This window comes from Benincasa hispida, chromosome 11, assembly GCF_009727055.1.
Source record: "Benincasa hispida cultivar B227 chromosome 11, ASM972705v1, whole genome shotgun sequence".
NCBI classification, from domain to species: Eukaryota; Viridiplantae; Streptophyta; class Magnoliopsida; order Cucurbitales; family Cucurbitaceae; genus Benincasa; species Benincasa hispida.
The window spans coordinates 72499187-72519280 of record NC_052359.1 but is presented as its reverse complement, the minus strand read 5'-3'; the positions used below and the strand labels follow the sequence as shown (position 1 = coordinate 72519280).

The window sequence follows — 20094 nt, the reverse complement described above, 5'->3', positions numbered from 1 at the left end:
ATAACTACTTTTTTTTTTTCCAAAGTCACACGCGTGAATGATTAATGATGCCTATTAGAAAGAAAGTTTTTTAAGTAGATTGACCAAAATTTGATAACTATTAAGAGTATATGGATTCCACTTGTAATTTAACCCTATTTATTAATTATTTATACCCACAAAAGTTTTAATATAAAGGTCTCTAGTTTATGTCAAAAATGAGTTCATAATGGTAATTGGCATGTTCTTCGAAAGTTCGATCTCTCATCTACTTGAAGTTTTTGTACTAAAAAAAAGTCTCTAGTAAATCGATGCATATCTAGAATATTTGCTAACAAATTAACAGTATTGATTCATTCATATACTACTCAATTCGAGCTATCTAGGGGTTTCGTCCTTGAAACTAACTCAAGACTCCAAAGCTAGGAAAAGAAACGGAAAAAATAGAAAGAAAGAAAGAAAATATTAAATTACAATTTTAGTTCATGAATTTTGTGATTTATGTTTGTTTGGTCCATATTTTTAAACAAGTTACTAGGGAAGAGAGATCAGAAGGTGCACAGAATATCTCAACTAAGTTGACACATCCTTAACACTCTTATCATACCCCAATACCATAGTGATGTATTCATTAAAAAAGGAGACTATTTACCAGGAGAGCTAGAGATCAGCTCATATAAAAGAGAAAGCAGAAAAAGGCTAGAGAAAAAGTCTTCTAGTTCAGAGCAATAGTAGAGACATCATGGTTGTAAAATAGGGGAGATTTAGTACTTCGTAGAGTAGCCAACAAAATAATGTCATCTCACAGATAGGAGTGTTGTTTTTCAACGTCTTAGAAAATTCGTCTGTTCTTTTCAAGCCACAAGCACCAAAGAGTTGTCGTAATAATGTTTCCTCATACAGTTCTAGTTTATGTTCATTTTCAGTTGCAAAAGGTGCTCAAGAAGAGAGATTGTGGGATGAGCATGTTGTATAAAGGTGTTTGTTTGGTCCATAATTTTTCTATGATTAAAGAATCTACTAACTAGGCTCAAAATTGAAAATTTATGGTTCTATTAGAGATAAAATTTGAATAAGGCCATGTTTACTGCTCCGTGATCAAAATTATTGCAATCGTAATGAATTTTTTTTTATCATTTATAATTCACAAAATAAGGGATTTAGTACTCCGTAGAGCAGCCAATAAAATAATATCATCCAATAGATAGGAGTGATATTTTTCAACGTCTTGGAAAACTTGTCTATTACTTTCAAGCCACAAGCACCAAAGTTGTGGTGGTAATGTTGCTCTGTATGATTCTAGCCTTTATGTTCATTTTGAGTTGCAAAAGGTGCTCAAGGAGAGAGGTTGTGGGATGCGCGTGTTGTACAAAGGTAATTGTTTGGTTATAAACTTTCGAACTTACAAATGATAGGCTTTTGAACTTACAAATTTTTTAAGATCGAAGAATTTACTAACTAAACTCAAAATTGAAATTTATGGTACCATTAGAGATAAAATTCAAATAAGACCATATTTACTACTCCACAATAAAAAATATTGCAATCGTAATGAACTTTTTTTATTATTCATAATTCACATAATAGGGTTAACTAGTTTTCTAGAATGTAACGTATTTAAATGAGTCACTTTTTATATTACGATTGATTGAATGCGTTTATTGGAAAGTAAAAGTGATCTAAAATCAATTAACGTATAAAAAGTTTAAATTTTTCAATGATCTAGACACAAATCGATAGATCTATTATACATTCTTACAATTTTATAGACTAAACTTGTAATTTAATAGAACGTAGAAAAAAAAAAAAAAAAGGTTAAAAGAGTAAATAAGAAAAAGGGGGGAAAAAAAAGAAAAAAAAGAGGAATAATAATATTTGAGAGATTGATATTGTGTGAAAGGGTAGAGAAGAAAAGAGTTAGGGTTTCGGCGGGGGAAGAAAGTGCATGTGAAAGCATGCATGGAAAGCCGAGTCACTGAAGAAAACTTATTTTATTTTAATATAATATTTTGTTTTAAAAGATAGGAAAAATCCAAAAGGAATGGTCAAAAATATTGTGCAATTATTTAATATCAATGACGTTACACAACAAACATATGCCTATCACTCTCACTTTCTGTGTATTATCAAATTATAACAACAAAACAAAATACACACACAAACTCTCAACCTTTTTTATATTATTATAACCCTTACATATACAACTCAAACTCATTCATCTCTTTGCGTCTCCAAATTTTTATATTAATTCTTTCCAAAAATATAATAAATATTTTTTTTCCGAACATTTTAGGTCTAGTTTCTATTTTAATTTTTCAAGTACGACAATGGCAGCAAAGGGAATCGTACCTTTAATCTCTAAGGAGGAAGGTAACGTCATTTCCATTGAGTTATTATGTTTATTTTGACGAGGTTTAGTTTCTATTTGGTTCATGCTTTTTTTTTTAAAACAAAGTACTAGAGAGGTGGAATCAGTAGATGCACCGAGACATTTCAACTAGGTTGACAAATCTTTAACACCCTCATCATACCCCAGAAACTAGTGATGCATTCAAGCTATTTGGTCCATGTTAAGTTTCAAAATATTATATTTTTATTCTAGAGTTTTGAGTTTATTTTCCATTTTGGTCATTAGATTTCGAAAAGTTACATTTTTATTATTGAGTTTTGAGTTTTATTTTCATTTAGTCCCTAAATTTAAGATTTACCCTTAAAGTTACACATTTTCTAGCTTTTGTATTAATGTCTATTAATTAATTAATATAAAAGAATTTAAAGAATCATAATTAATTACTTTTCAATAACTTTTCATTACTTTTAAAATTAATTACATAATTTCACTTCATAATTATTATAAACCAATTAATTTTTAGTTAACCTCAAAAACCAAAATGAACATTAATATTCAAATTAATAACTAAATTCAAATTCAAAAGTACAAAAGTAACATTTGAAACATAAGGACAAATAGAAATTAAAAAAAATGTAAGCATCAATATTGTAATATTTATAAATTTAAGGACTAAGTAGAAATTACACTCAAAATCTAAAATAATATATNTATATATATATATATATTCCTCCATTTTTTTAATATATATTTTAGCTTTTCTTGTTGTCACTAAAAAGAGTAGAAGAACATGAACCGACTCTGTTCCTCAGCCGCGGTTTTCTGCCATCTGTGTTTCATTGTTTGTTTTTTAGGGTGCAATGCCCCTCTCTTCTCTTCTTTTCTTTTTCTCTCTCTTCAGAGATATTACAGACATTATCATCATCTTTGTTAGCTTAACACATTAAATATATCTTAATCTATCGATGTAAGCTTTTAACGTTAGAAATTATTTAACGTATTATTTATGAGACGTGATTCGAGTTTAAACATCTATTATATTATTTTCTTCTTCTTAATTCTTTACATCTCTCGTTAGTTTACGAGTTGAGAGTTTTGTGAATCAAAGTTAAAATAATATTATAATAGGATCTCTTGTTTTGAGCTTAAACCCTTTTTCATATTTTTCCCTTTATATTTTTAATTTCCAACTTTATGTCTAATAAGTCTCTTAGTACAATTTTAAAATTTTATAAATTAATTGATCTATTAGATATAAGTTTAAATATTGTGTCTAATAGAACCCTGAACTTTCAATGTGTACGTCTAATAGGTCCATGATTTAGAAAATTTCGAAAGTTTAGAGACTAAATAGATACAAACCTCAATGTTTAGAGACTAAATTTATAATTTAACTTAGATTTAAATATTCCTCTTTATAACCTATGTATAGTGAAAGCTTTTTGAGATTTGAGATTAGTAGTAGTTTAATAGTATTATTAAACTATCACTAATTAATTACATATTGTCTAAATTTATTTATATAATTATAGGGCTATGTATTTAATTTTGGTAGAGTTTTGATGAGAATACCAAAAGAGTTTGCAAGTTAATGAAAATGTTGAGAGTCAATGAATAATAATTGAAAAGTATAGAAACATGAAAATCGTTTTAAAATTAAGAAACAAAAAGACTACTTTTTTAAAAACAAATCATATAATATTTTTACACACTTTGAATTTTTTTTCCCTAATTTTTTTGGATAATTTAGACATTTCCTTAACATCCTCTTGTACTATATTGTAAAAGTTTATTATATTGTCTCTTGTATTCATATAGAACCCTTTGATTTATATATGAAAATATTGACATGTGTTAAAAGTTATATATTCCATGATTAGATGCTGTTTCTCTTTGTTAGTACAAACTCTTATATTCTATATGCTTTCAATTTTCATAGTGCTTTTGCCTTTTCGATTTTGTCACAATATTATACTTAATTAATACATGTACGTGTAGTTTGAGTGATTATTTTTAACTATAGCTATATAAAGAAGCAAGGGTCTAGCTTTAAGAGAAATCAAGGGTCGATGTAAATATAACTCAGCAGTAAATTACATGTACAATTTTTTCTAGATCAAAGGTTCAAAGCTTCGTATCCTATTTGTTATACCAAAAATAATGATAAAGAGAAATTAATTGAACTATCATGCGATAGATAAAGGGACCATTTTTATAATATATATTTTGAAAAAGGTGTTTCAAAGCTTCACTAATGTGAAAACAAGATGAGCAAAAATGATGGAGAGACTAGAGGAAAGTCTTCCAATTAAGGAAGGTAGAAGAAATATCATAATTGCAAAAAGTCTTAGATTTAATATTCCAAGAATCTATTGTGGTTATGTTATAATATCCTCCTATAGAAATTGAAGATTTTTGGATGAGTCTTTAAAAATTATGTTGTTGCATTTCAGTCTTTTGAATCACATAGTCACGCTCTTTTAGTGTGTTGCATTCTACGATTTTATATTTATATATAGACCTTTAATAAAAGTGGTAATTTGAGAATTTACCTTTTAAGTTAACTCATTTAACATGCATGTTGTGAATGCAATTAAAGTCTCACATTGATTACGATAAATTATATATATAAAATAAAAGAACAATATTAAATTACGAACAACTATATCTTTGTTGGCATGGTGTTTTTTGGATGAAAACAAAAGTAAAGTAGAGGGCTTATGCTTGTATTGGATAATATCTTTTTTTGAACAAATATACATGAGGTAGATGAGATCAGCAGATGCATACATCTAGACAATCTACCCCTAAAATCCTCTATATTGACATAAGAGGAATAGTACAAAAAAGAAAACCGGAGATAAACTCAAAAGTTCGGGAATATAGATAGGGATAGGCTAGAGAAAAGCCACTTAATTGAGGACATAGAAGTAGTGTTATAGTTATATAAAACAGGTGAATATCATACCATTATGCATTATATCTAACAAGTGAATCAAAGCCTTCATGTTTCCATATTATTGTATTGATGGATCTCAGATATCAAACAAGTGTGGTCTGAGGGGAGGATTGCAAAAACGTGCAACAAAGCATTCAACACCATATTATCTCATAATAAGAGATATGAAATAAAACTCTATCAAATAGGTGATGTGCGATGTACCCTTGAAAGGAGGGAGAAAGAGAGACCAAAATAAACACATTTGAAAGTACAAAGACCGAAATGAATCAAAGAGGAAAGTATAGAGAACCAATATGAACATTTTAAAAATAGAACTAAAATAAACTAAAATCGGAATGATAAGAATCAAAGTAATATTTAAACCTAAAAACTCTATAATATTTGTTATTTGTCTTTTGTTTTAGTTTGTCATCTAGGAAGGATTTCCACTATCTTATTTCTTTACTTGTAAATCTAATGTTTTTTTGGTTGCATCCATTTCCTCTTCTTGACCATTCAAAATAGTGAGTCAAAAATGTTTATTAACACAATCTCCAAAAACTCGTCTCTAATTCGAATTCTAGTTATTATTTTACTAGTTACAAATCTATCATAGTTTAGATAAAAATATGAAAAAAATAGCAAGTAAAGAATATAATTGCTAGCTATTATATATAGATAAGAACACAAAAATTAGAAACTACTATAAATTATGATTACAAAAATTATTTGTTGGCTAATAAATGGTCTTTTATTTTATAATTACTTAATATCTAGTTAATCTCAAACTTAAAATAAATTTTTAATATATTCAATCAATGATTAATTAATTTTCTTGTAAAGGTTCTATTCATCTTTTATAATCTAGTACATGTATATATAAAGTTGTGGATGTTATCTTCATGATGTTATTGATAAAACTCGCTTTGTTAATAAATTATCCAAATTGTTCATGTAAGGACATGTGAGTTAAAATATTCATGTATAATCTTATTTATAACTTGATCTCATTTTGATTATATTATGAACTCCTATTGATATGGATGTATCTTGATCTCATTTTGATTATATTATGAACTCCTATTGATATGGATGTATCCTTTAAAATCACTCCAAAAATATGTTTTTTATCCCTCAATTATTCTAATATTTAATATAACACTCTAAATGCAATTTCCATATTATCAAAATTAAGTTTGAATGATTAAAAACATATCTCGTAGTGATTTTGAAAACGAGAAAAATGATTTTAACCATTGCATAATCACTCCAAAATATACTCAACAAATAAGCAAGCACTGTTAATGACTCAATCAATAATCCTGGGCCAAATTCACAAATTAGATCCTTACATTCTATTAAAAGGTTGAATTGATATCATTGGTGCTGTCAAGGGCAATATGAAGTTTGAATACATAACATTCAAAAGGTAAAAATCAGGTTGCCTAACCCAACTTATCATTTGGAGAGAGAAAATTCTAAGCTCCTCTATTGCATTCCCTTGAATTTCAAAGAGAAAGATGAGAAATTCAGTACAAACTTTTAACTCAATTGGACATCAATATTGATATATATATCAATCAACAAAAATATGTCATTCCTTGTATAAAATAGAACGCATACAACATAATCGTATTAATATACAACCCGCAGCCGACTAGCAAATGAAAACGACGACAGTAGGGCGAAACTCGCAAATAAACTACTAAAGGACCAAATGAAAGAATTGGCTGCCTGGTTCTGTAAACTACAACCTCTGAACATTACATACCAGCAACAATGACCAAAGAGATAAATATAGAATGAAAAAGAAAAAGAAATCACTCTTCAGGCAGCAGCACAATTGAATGACAATAACTATGGACTATGTTCATCACTGGCAAATATCAAAATGCCAACAGATTTCGGACCCGACCAAGATACACAAGTAGAACCGCAGTTTCTTTTATGGGAAAGTCAAACAAAATAGATGAGGAAATGTAGATTTGAACCTTGGAGCAGTAATGTTCTCTTCCAATCACAGTTCGTTCGCTAGAACAAATCGGCTTTCTTTTTCTGCATGTCTTGCTTCCATTTTGGCAACTTGTAGAATGCTTCTTTTGTTGTTCCAAATACAGTTTGGAACTCTTCATCTGAGAGATAGGCCTAAGAAAATATGCCCAAATAATTAGCAAACGGAAATGTACATATTAACTCAATAAGTAAACAATATAAAACATACCTCTCTCTTTTTTAAATCAATTCCAGTCACTGGATTATCAGATTTGGCCTTCAGTCGATCATAACTAAAAACAGACAGATTGCTATCATTACCATTCTCCTCCTGCAGGCTTTCTTGATTTACATCTGTATCGTCGTGATTGTTCTTCGATAAAGGAGTGGTTTCCTCTGGCTCCTTAAGACCCAAGACTTCTTCAGGACTCTCTGTTTGTTGGAAGACATCATCATTCTTTTCTTCAGCTGCCATTGTTTAATGCAGAGCTTATTCAGTCCTTTGATATTCAACCATACTTATCTAACTCAAACTAATCGCTAGAAGAAAAAATCAATTGGAGCTACAAGACTATGAGACTATGAGGTGCTACATATTTTCACAAACCGTTTCTCTGCAATTTTTTCAAATGAAGTCAATAAATTACCCCATTGGACCCGAATTTGCCTGTTCTGTACGTAACCCGAGGCTTGGCTTCGAATAGTTCTATGCTACCATACTAAATTACTAACACAACAATTCATGAAGATTGCACAAAAAATATTGAAAAAATTCTGAATTAGGATGGTTAAGCACATGAACCTCTTGTTAGAGATCTCAACATTTAAGCTAAGCTCTAATACAGTGGTAACAGACAACCTTACAAGATAAGGCCTTCGATAAAGATTTCGTTTTTAGTTTTCTGTTTTTGAAACTTATGCTTGTTTTCTCCCAATTTTTATATTATGGTTTTCTCATTTCTTAAAAAAACACTTGAATTCCTAGTCAAATTTTAAAAATAAAAACTAATTTTTTTTAAATTACTTTTCTTAGTTTTCAAAACTTTACTCGGCTTTTGGAAACATTAGTAGAAAGTGGATAACAAAACATAGAAATTTACGGGTGGAAGTAGTGTTTATAAACTTAGTTTTGAAAAATAAAAACTAAAAACCAAACGGTTATCAAACAGAGCCTAAGAATTTGTTTGGAAGTCATGTTTCAAAACAAGCTTCTATTCTCACCAATAAAAACAAAAGGTAGTTATTGCATTGAAAGCGTGTTAGGCATGACAAATTCTTTAACAATTTTCCAAACAAACATTAAAAACAATACAAACCAGGTTTTAAAAGTTGACTTTTTTTAACAACATATGAACTCCTCATGGATATAAGAAAAAGAAACAAATAAATGTTGAAAGAAAATAAACTCCAAAAAGAGTGAAAAATAATAAAAACAAAACTCCTTTTGATCCTTTTCGGAATATTCATGTTTGTTTCCTAAAAAAAAAAAAAAAAAAAAAACCCTCCAAAAAGAGTGAAAAATAATAAAAAGAAAAAAAAAAACTCTGAAAAGATTTGCAGATCTTTCAAACATCAAGGCCTCGAAGAACAATACCGCAGGCTCTCTAATAGAGAAATTTTGAACCATCAAAGATATGAAAAGTTTAACGGTATTATTGAAATTTTTTAATGTTCAGGGATATTTTGGAAACAAAGTACTAGCGGTTTCCATCCAAAACTAAAGATATGGTGTTTTTTTTCTTTAACATTTTTTGAAAGTTTAAAGCCATTATTAAAACTTTTGAGATTTATGAGGTATTTTTTAAACAAAGTAAGAGTTCAGGCCTTCAAGGGTATTTTCAATAATTTAGCCCCCTTTTTTTTCCTAACCTTGAAAATTGTCTGCAAAGCTCAAGAGAATAGAACTCAGAACTTAAAGTGTACTACTCAGAAAATGTCAATCGCTAGTATAGAGAAAACTAAGAATGGTAAAAGTCTTCTTGCCTGGAGCGTTACTCTCTGGTGGGGGACTGCTGTTAGATGGAGGAGAGGAATCGTTAGCCTTTTGCTTTTCAGCAGTCAGAACAGATGAAAGAGCAGCCACTGCTGCTGCCCTTTGTGAGCCCTTCCCTCTGCCCGATACTCTTGATGCAATACTTGTCTTCGGAGATGATGACTTAAAAGCAGAGGTCAAGGCAGCTAGAGCCTCAGCTCTTTGCCTAGGACCACTTCCCTGACTAGATCCATTAGACTTATCCGGACTCTGCAAAGGAGGGAAAAAAAATTGTTATGGACCTGGTATATCTTGCAATAATGTGATGTTAACACTATCATCAACAATGACAACAACAAACAAATTCACTTGATTTTGTTTAAGCATTTGTATTAATGGCCAATCAAATCAACTTGAAATTACCCTTACTAAAGTTATTTTGTTTCAGAAAAAGATCATGTAATATTTTAATAATTGTGCTGTGTCATTTACCAAGTGGGTGGATTTATCTGCAGATGGATTAAAGGCAGACGATAATGCAGCTAAAGCTGAAGCTCTCTGTGTTGGTCCACCTCCTTGGTTCCCATTCGACTTTTCCTATCTCAACAAGAGCATAAAACGTCAGTCACCTTACTATCTAACAAATACATATTGTTCGAAAAAGAGTTATTCAGCAAATACTTGCAACAAACAATCACATATTATTCACCAAAACTTGCACATAATGTACGGTCGTTTACTAGAAAAAAATAATAATAATCAACAATTCCACAAATTGTCTTTAGTATTGATAAATAACAACAATCCCATTATTAAACTACACTAGTAACTAACATCAAATATTCAACTTCTTGATCTCATACCAAGAACAAAATCTTCCTTAAGTTGAAGTTAGAGAAAGTTGATTTACCTCCACAATATGTCCAATGCCAAAGAGTAAAGTCACCTTTTTTTGGAATGAGTTCCCTTGAACCTGCATTCCATCCAAAGATTAGGAGATTGACCACATGATATAAACATTTTCTTTCATTTCCATGTGTAGGGAGAAAAGTTTATTTTTACATATGACAACTCAAATAAATCGTTCCATTAACATCATTTTATGAATTCTCTGCACATGCCAAATTTTCATTTTGCACCTAAAAGATAAAGGGTGTATTAGATGCTTCTACTCTTTGAAATTTATTTTTTCTGACCGGAGGTTGCCTATTTTTTCTTCTCTATCTCTCCGTGTTTTTTTTGGGTGGGGGGGTTGCATTCCTGTTTTTCGCCCCCTTTTATATAATTCATATATCAATGTATTCTTTTAAATATGAAGTATCTTACTGTGCTCATTTCCGGTGATTATAGGGTCTCTAGCTTTCGCATAACCATGTATGGAGTGTGTAATTACAAGTAAATGGAAGTTATCATTTTATCAAAATTTCATGGCCAACAATAAAGTATTCAAAATACTATTTTTTTCTGAAAAACTTACCTGACAGCATAAAATTTATTAAAGTTTGTAAGATTTAAAGGATTAAGCAATAAAAGAGTAATCATAGTTTGAGCACATACAACAGCCTTAGTATAATCCCACGAAAAGTATGTCGTGAAGAAGCATGGTTCATTTCCTTCAGAGACTTTATATAACGGCACATTAGGAGACAATCCCTCTAGAGATGTAGCCATCTCCACATATTTCTGGGAAAAAAACGAAAACCACATGAATGAAAATTGACCTTTGTAGTGTACAAAATATAGTTCTCGACTCCTACCTGACCAATTTCCCAAGCATTTTGCTTTTCTTTAGGGTCAACAGATTGACCAATCCATATAAACACTTCAGCTTGAGTGTCAAGTATCAAGATATCCTCTGTCAACAGATCATCTTGAGAGAAGTTGTAAATTTCCTCTACCTGCGCATGATAATATAAGATCATAACACTGCATCTGGTTTAACTTCTTCATTAACAAGAATTCAAATATTCACCTGGAACTTTCCTGTAAGGACAAATGTGAAGATCAACCATCAAAATGGAAGCAGTCAAAATGGAAAGTCAGCAATGATAATAGTTAAATGCCAAATGAGAATTCTTTTATAACTTAAAAAGATAACACATGTCACCTCTAGTGAATGAAAATGCATACAAGTGGGGATCCCTGATAATATCCTGAGATACTTTTTTACTGTTGTAACTTTGTTTTCCTCCAAGTGCAAACCAGAAGGTTGAACTCTCTGTTCCTTCCTTTGCATGTTTCAAAGTAACACCTGGCTGTATTAGGGAGAAAATAATATCAGTATACATATACAAAAGGAAGACTAGGACAAGATATCTTCAAACATTAAAAAACAATACTTATAATCTATAAACTTCCAAAAAAGAAAGAAAAGTTATACAAGAAAATCTACCATTGTAACTATGGCTTGGCTCATTTTGTTGGGCTATCTTTTCATACGCCCTTTTGTATCCTTTCATGTTTCTCAATGAAAGCTCTCTTTTTTCAAAAATATATTTCCACATTTTAAAAATTGATTACTTTTATACATTTCAATGATTCTAACTTTAAAATTTTATTTCAAGTTTAAGATATTATCATATGAGAGACAAGGTAAAAGAAATGATAAATATGCAATATGTCTTTGAGTTTGACAAAATTCTTTCTGTCTTTCAAATGACATAATACCTAATGCTAAAACATTTGAGCAACATCCAAATCAACTTATCATTTCTCTTAATAATTTAAACTCCTATACATTAGAAAAAGAATAAAAAATAAGAATCAATAAAAAAAAATGCATATTTGCTTAAAAACCCAATTTGATATATTTCACTTCAATATGATGGACATATCTTTTTTTTTTCCAATTTTTGAAAAATTAAATAAATAAATAAAGTGTTTTACATATGTTCATAAGTGTCCAATGCATATCCATTGTGCTCAACAAATACTCACTATCGTCCGATAAGACATCTCAATTGTTGAGCTAGTGCCCAATGTGTGACTATTGTGCTTAATAAATAACCAAACTGTCAATGCATCCACTATGTCTCAGATACCAACACGTTATCCAAACTAAAGTTTGGGCCAAGTGTAGCACATGCAATGGAAGATTGTATCCATTCAAATATATATATATATAGACAGATAAATGGATAAAATGTTTGAGACCTTACCCTTAGAAACTCTGCAACTTTTGCAGCTAACTGTTGCTGCTCGAATGTACTTTGGTTTCCATGCCAAGAGAAAACAGAAGAGCCGGATTGCAGGACAAAACACTCAGTAGAGTTCAATGAGGTTGTAACCTAGATAATCATAAGTTGAGACATTATCATAAGACATGCATACTAAATGGCTCAAATTAGTACAGGCTTTCAGCATAAACATGAAACATGACCCAATGACAATGTTATAACATTATTTCTAGTCAGCTTGAATATGTATGCACACATATATTTCAAACCTCAAGAGGGAAGATTGAAAGACATTAAAAGCATGAACCACACTTAATATAGAAAAAAAATGATCAAAATCACTAGTACGTACAGCTTCAACTTGCACTGCTTTATTATTATGAATGGATGTTTGTGATATCCTAATAAGGGCAACAGAATCTTCCGTGTAAGTTTCATCAGCCAAAGCTTTATCTGCTATGAGTTTCTTGTAACCAGAGCTCAAGCCACCCTACACCAGAATTCATTAAGAAAATGATGGTTATCTCTGTCTCTCAAGGACCCTCTCAGTTCCACATCAAAACCATACAATGTGATTCTAATCAAACGAGATGAGTTAAGAAAGAAGCTTTATAAGACTACCACCTTGAGGACCACAAAAGGTTGAAAAAGGGCAATAAATTGGGGTGGCTCTTTGCCTTGAAATATGCGACCCTGCAAAAAAAAAAAAAAAAAAAACATATGATAAGGAAATTCTCAAAGATAGAAACTATTTATCACATATACTTTATGTTTATGGTACCTGAACAGGCCTCCCTTTCAGCGAATTGGACATTGTATTCGTCAACCGTGTAGCCATCTTTTGATCTTCCTGAGGTTTGAAATAATAGAAAATGGTTTAACAACAATAAACAATAAACACATATGTTTATGTACAAATGCACTTAAATATGTCATGATATGAAAATGTAAGGAATGAGAAAACATTCCTACACTTGTTGTACAGATTACAAGCGATTATTATTTTTCAAGAATCAAGAGTACTTTCATTAGATCAAGAAAACCATCTTCCATTATTCCCTTTCTTAGAGAATCAGCACTAGTTATTCAACTAAATTGGCAAGTGTACCACCACATTGCAAGTTTAAGTTTGTAACTTACAATAGTTAGATTTTCTCAAAATAAACCCTAAATGCTAACTAACCTCGATGCTATCCTTTCCAAACCAAGAGCACAAGAAATAATCTTCTTTCCTCTCACCAGAGTGGTAGGTGTAAAGAATGATGTAGCAGTCTCCACTATAAAATTTACCAATATCCTCTGCAAGCAATGGAGTTTTGGCACTGCCATTGATTCGCCATAACTAGAGAATGAAAACCATCAGGACCCCGATTAAACAATCAAAACTAATATAACCATTTCAAACAACCAAAACTGGTATCATCTAAACCTCAATTTTCTCGCCTCCCTCCAGCAACGGTGGAACTTCCTCATTCACTGGTGCACTTTTTGTTAATCCCTTGAGACCGAGACCTTGTTGCTTCAATAGAGCTGTTTACAAAAAAAAGTACCATATTGAATAATAATTAAAGCAAGCAGAATAAAAAACTCATTTTATCAATTAGATGTGGTAACTACCAGCTACTTTTCCTCTTCCTTCCTCAGCACCTGTAGTCACTGATCCAACTGGCCAGGACTCGAAGTTGGACTTAAAAGAATGTGTTCCATAGCCTTGTATAACCCGAGTCACACGAGTTACCTTTGGCCTATTCTGGCTGGCAATAAATTCCTGAATATAAAGTATTGTTTGATAAATCCTGTCCATAACTTTAATTACTTGAAATTTTGGCACAGAAGGTTACCTCGGCTACTTGAATTGCTGCTTTTCGCTCCTCTACTTGCGTCACTCTTCCAACCCAAACAAATATTTCAGCACCACAGTCCAGCAGATAACACTTATTATTTTCCAGTATGGATTTTGATAGTTCACCATCAACAACTTTTACTTCACCACCATCAATGCTAAAGAAATCATTGACAGAAATTAGAAATACGTAACTCCAGGAGTGAGGATCAAATCAACAGTTAATAGAACTCAATAGTCACAGAAAAATTTAAGGTTACCATATATACAAATAAGTTTTAAGAAACGAGCATCCAAAGCTGGAAAGGAAAACACTTCTTCCATCACATCCAGTACCAAGAATAAATAAATATTTAATTTTTATAACAAATTAATAGAACTAAACCTTTTTATTTTTTTAATTTAACAATTAAAACTACCAAAATAATAATAATAATAATAATACTAACTAGGAAAGTTGGAACTTTTGTACGTTCACAATTAACCACTACAAATTGGCCTAGTACCATTTGAGCATATAAAAGGTTTGTTTTCTTTTTTTTTTTGGGGGCGTTGTATTCTTTCATTTCTCTTTGTTTCTTATTAAAAAAACGTAAAGAAACTTTTGCAAATGGGTTCAAATCTCATGATGGTCACCTACACAAGAGTAAAATATTAAAATTCTACAAGCTTCTTAACAGTCAAATTTTGTAGGGCCAAGCGACTATCCTATGATCTTAGTCTAAATGTGCAGTGACCCAAACACTCTTAAGATATAAAAAGATGTTGTAGGTTCACAATTAAACTGAGGTATATGTATTAATTTTATTCTTAGGAGAGACCAGGTGCTTCAGTTGGCTTCCTTAATCTGTAATGGTGGCTACACAGACTGACTTATCCTCACACTTTTAAGTAGATGCCTTTAAATTCCAATGATCTTGTGCTCCTTGAGTTTTATGCTTAAACAGGACAGAAGGAGCAAATCTTCAAATTGGAGGAGGGAAAAAAATATCAGCTAATACTTTCTAATGTAGGTTCATTTGCTTGTGAATATCAAAATAGGCTTATTATAATTTTCTGTCTGCAAAAAGGACTGCATTAGGCCAGGAAGACTAGATTTTATTAGGAGCCAATATCCACTCTAAATTATTTGCCACACGAAATATACTTCGAATAGTGTTTCTGACTATTAATAAAATCAAGGAATTCCAACAAATACCTGAGAAGCTTAGCAGGAGCAGATTCTGGAATTACATCATCTTCACTTGCGACTTTCTTCCCAATGGGTGCAAAGCCACCGAATAGGACCCAAAATTCACCGGAGTCAGACTCAGTATCCAACTTCCCATCATCTAGTATGTTCAATATAATGTTTAAATCATCAACCATGAATAAAAAAACAAAATTGAAAGGGGCAAGGAATGACTGAAACAGGGGAGGGTCAGAACAACAGTGTATCTTCTATTCCTACCAACAATTGCAACATTGCACTTCCCCTCATGATTTTTATCCTTCAAGAATTGGACCACTTCCAAAGCTTTTGCCCTCTCCTGGATATTAGAATTCGCACCATTGAACTGAAATATCTTGCCCTCGGTATCTAAGATGAACACATCATCATGATTTAGTGATGAACGAGCAAAAGGAACCTGGATAGCCAAATGCAAAAATAAACATCAAAACTCCATGTCATTGGAAGAAACACTGTTGAATACACAAACTCCTGGAAAGAAAAATGAAGTGCCTGCTTCATTCGGACAACTCGCTTTCCTCTACAAACATACAACCGTGTTTCAAATTGTTCTTCCTCAGGTTTCTTAAATCCAGATGCAACACCTCCCTCCAATGGTATGATACAAGGTTTGAAGTATGACAAGAATTTTTCTGATTCGTGGCCTTGAATTTCTCTATGTTGCACTGCACGTCCTCCAAGAGAAGCATCAAGCTCCACAGTTTTAATAGCTGCAGTTCCTGCTTCATCCTAATATAATAGCCAAAGGTTGTAAAGTCAGAGGTCTGTGTTTGACAATCAAGTCCTAATAAAATAAAATCAACTTTCAGTTCTCAATGCGGAAAGGAGGAAGAAGAAATAGGCAGGAGAGAATACCTGACTAGTATCTCTTCCAATCCAGAAGTGTATATCATAGAGGAAAGAACCACCTTTGCCTTGTGTTGTCTGCACAAAAAGTAAAGAGCTAGTTAAATAGCAAAGACATTTCACAAGATTAGCAGCATTAAAGATGAGAAGAACTAAATGGAATACCTGCAATATTATGTAACTATCCCCCATGTAAAATTTCCCATAATCTGACTTTGGCAACGGAACAGGCTGAAAGTTCTCAATTCGCCAGATTTCTGTCCCACTGAGGGAAATTAAGTTCAACATCTAAAACTTCTGAGACATGCTTTAAATATAAATAAACCAATCAATAATTTCATCACATACAAGAAACTAAAGTCAAATATTCTATCTAATCTCACTTCCATATTAAGAGTCTCCATATAACACAGCATGCATACAACTCTGATCTCAAATGAATTTAAGAAAATTATTTTCCAGATGAACAAGTTTCTAATTTTTCTAAGGATACATTCTCTGTCCAACTGCCTGAAATGCAGGATCCAAGACTTTGGCAGAGCTAGACATTGGAGAATATTTCTCTGCTACTATTTCTTTAGTTGCAAGAGAATCTGAGTGTTTGAATTGTCGTCTCAGAAATCAGGATATGGCACAAGAATTCACTGCAAGAAGAGAGAAAGCAGGAGTGTCAAACAGAGTACAACGGAGATAAATTGGTGGAAACCCCAGCAAGGAACAAGAAAATAAAAGATACATCAACAGACCTATAAATTTGAAAGCATAAGAAAATCAGGAAAGCAAACAAAACAATATGAACTATTTTTAATGTATTTTCTTGTATAATTCGATTTTTTTCCCCTTTGTTAGACTTAACATTGTCACTCAAAGAAACATGCTAGAGGTTCATTTGACATAATTTTCCACAGAAACTGAAGATCATGCTATATAAATTCAGGGAATTTGTAATACCATGCAAGATATTTACATTCAAGGTTACTTTGTATTTTTTCAAGTTCAGTCACTGATCTTCATCACATGGTTACACGTAAGAGCATTTCCATGAATCAGAATGCCCTTCTATTTCAGTTTCTCAATGCTGATACAAAAATCATTAAAACTTCTGACAAGAGATGGCTTCAAGATTGTATAGAAGATTCACCGACAGACAATCCATATTTTCTTACCAAGAATTAAGAGAAAAATACAATGCAATCTACTTGAACCCTCACAATTTTAATATCAGTATACTCTTTAAGATATAGTCAGCTTCCGTAATCTAGAGCCCAGATGTGGAAGAACAATCCAGAGCACAAATCTCACTATTTTATTGGTAGGGGAAGATATCGGCTGCTGTAATCCAGCATTTGTGTCTGGAAACTCTAAATTGAGAGATTCAGTCTTTAATTAAGTCAGCTCCATGACTTGCAATAAGACAATTCTACTTTGTAACCTGAACACAAAGTCCATACTTGAAATCAAATTTATTCTTCAAGCCCAAAGTATGAAGATCTCCTCCACATTACAAACATCACAAACCTTACAAGTATATAGTCTTGTAATGTTGACTACCACATTATATCCCGCCCAGTTTTCTTATACATTACATGTATAAAATACCAAATTTCAATTTTGTAATCCAGTAACGCTCAAGATCTTCTGTACGAATTACAACAGATCATATCCAAAAATCCAACTGATGAGAACTAAGAGGAGCTGTTTTCCATTGCATTCAATGCTCTTGAACATTGCAATGTGTCAAGTGTCAAACCAATGTCTGATCCATTAAATTGCACTCGTGCCAAGGGGGTGCTGAGATAAATATCTAGAGCAAATCAACAATTAAAGAGTGACCTAATAAGCGTGCTAATGATAAGCCATCATCTCAAAGTAACAATTTGCTTAGGCTTACAACTACCCACATCCAAATTGCTAGATTTCTCCCAACTACAGCAGCAAACTTCCAGTACACAGTAAAAACACATCCAAATGAGATACACCAAATCCAAAACACTTCTAAATCACCATTAATTAAAAGGATCAACGAAAAACAATACAGGGTATATAGAAATACCAAAATGGGTAAATCCCATGTACCAATCAGATCAAAGCTTCGATTGAATCTGAACCAGATAAGTACACAATAAGAACAAACAAACAAAACCCAGAAAGAAAAAGCAAAAACAAAACGAAGAAACACACAGATCAAAAAGAAAAATCACATGGGGTTAACGATGAAAGACGAGATCAGCAAGAAACGAAGTGCAATCGAATTGATTCAGCTGACCTGCCCGGAGATCTCTCGCACCCTGTGAAGATGAAGGGTGGAGGAGAGAGAAATGATTAGGAAATGCAAGAAAGCGGAATGGGGGAAGGACAGGGCCGCAGAGCTGGCAATAAAGAAAGATATAGAAGATAGTTGGAAAAAGAAAAGTGGGAATTATTGCTGTATGTGTCTGTTTTTTCTTTTCTCTCTCTCAATACAACTTTTCAGCCTTTTGAGATTACAATTCAGAGCGAAAGAGAGAGAGATCAAAGTTGGGTTGGGGTCGCTTGAATGACAGTGGAACAAGAAAACGGAAAGACACGGAGAAAAGAAGAGAATTGAAAGTCGTTATTTAAGGGAAGGGATCCGTTGACGATGGCACCGGCCAAATTGGGCTCTGTTTTTTCTTCGTTTGGCAATTTCCCCCAAGCGATTGGAACTGTTGGGTTTGAATTTTCTTGGGAATGAAGATTGAAAAGACAAATTTTGGCAAGAACCCATTAATCAAATGGTACAAACCTCAAACTACTTTGCAAGTTTTTATTGGGGTGAAGTATGCAATGGAATCAAGTCAAAGTAAGTTTTTGTGCTATTCTTTGTTTAGTTGACTTGTAATTTTACTTCAAAGTCCATGTTTAGACTTAGCAAAAAATTTAAGTTTGAAGTTAAAGTTTGATTAGTAGATATTTTTACTTATACCTTGTTCAAGAAGAAATAAGTTTGAGTGATAGAATTCACCTACGTACCGTGAAAATTGATCCTATACTTATATTATAGAATTTGGATTCCTGGTTCAACTTGAAAATTTCTCGAACAACTTTTAAAGCAAGAAAATTTGATGTATACGACTTAAAAAGTCTATATGTAATAGTTTTTTTTTTATCCATGTTGTATTGATGTTTTTTCTTTAAAAAAAATAGAAATAGATACTTCCTTTCAAATCTAAAGTGGAATCAAAAGTTATTTTTGAAATTGGGTTGTTATAAATACATAGAGACAAGTTAGCCTAAAAATTCTCTTAGGCTCAAGCAATATTGGAGGGGCAAGAGACAAAGAACTCAAAGAGATAAAAGGAGCAATACTTATAATAATAAAATATTTTGAGCAAATTTAATCAGGAATGACTAAAAGTTGATTGAGATATGCTAAATCCATTGACTATGATATTATCTAAAAACTAATTTCTATTGATCTTTATAGGTACATCATTATGTTCATCACATTAAAGAAACTCTGCTAATTGGAAGACTTGATATTTGATGACAAGAAATATCGCTTTACTCTTGTACCATATTAAATTACTACTAAATTTAGTATCATTAAACTATAAAATTAAAACGTTAATTATTTAATATATTAATAAAGAGAATAATATACACCTTTTCTATTTGGCCATAGTTGAATAACTTAGTATAACTCAACTACTTAATACAACATACATATGCTCTTGATCAAGAAAGTCACTTGTTCGAATCTTCCTACTTTCACTTCTGGTTGAACTCAAAAAGAAACATGTTTT

The 20094-nt window shown here is 31.7% G+C and overlaps 1 protein-coding gene across 1 annotated transcript; it reads right to left on the bottom strand.

Annotated features, from left to right (window-relative positions):
• Window positions 1-6834: 6834 nt before the first annotated feature.
• Window positions 6835-18875, bottom strand: LOC120090498 (villin-3-like). Its single transcript, XM_039048210.1, has 24 exons — window positions 18597-18875; window positions 16824-16974; window positions 16496-16595; window positions 16340-16408; window positions 15977-16213; window positions 15704-15881; window positions 15452-15584; window positions 14252-14411; window positions 14028-14178; window positions 13840-13940; window positions 13594-13752; window positions 13192-13260; window positions 13035-13103; window positions 12763-12900; window positions 12393-12521; window positions 11342-11489; window positions 11207-11217; window positions 10992-11132; window positions 10792-10917; window positions 10145-10207; window positions 9727-9831; window positions 9246-9504; window positions 7492-7730; window positions 6835-7415 (listed from the first exon to the last, which is right to left on the bottom strand). Exons 2-24 carry the CDS (start codon window positions 16877-16879, stop codon window positions 7302-7304), a joined length of 2955 nt encoding a protein of 984 aa, XP_038904138.1. The 5' UTR covers window positions 16880-16974; window positions 18597-18875; the 3' UTR covers window positions 6835-7301.
• Window positions 18876-20094: the final 1219 nt, after the last annotated feature.

Excerpts from the sequence above, each read along its gene's own strand:
- LOC120090498 (XM_039048210.1), bottom strand. The coding sequence starts at position 16,879 with ATGTCTAGCTCTGCCAAAGTCTTGGATCCTGCATTTCAGGCAGTTGGA. Across the intron at positions 13,941-14,027 it reads AGGAAGAGGAAAAGTAGCTG|CTCTATTGAAGCAACAAGGT; the intron begins GTAGTTACCACA and ends TTTTGTAAACAG. Across the intron at positions 11,490-12,392 it reads AAGTTGCAGAGTTTCTAAGG|CCAGGTGTTACTTTGAAACA; the intron begins GTAAGGTCTCAA and ends TCCCTAATACAG.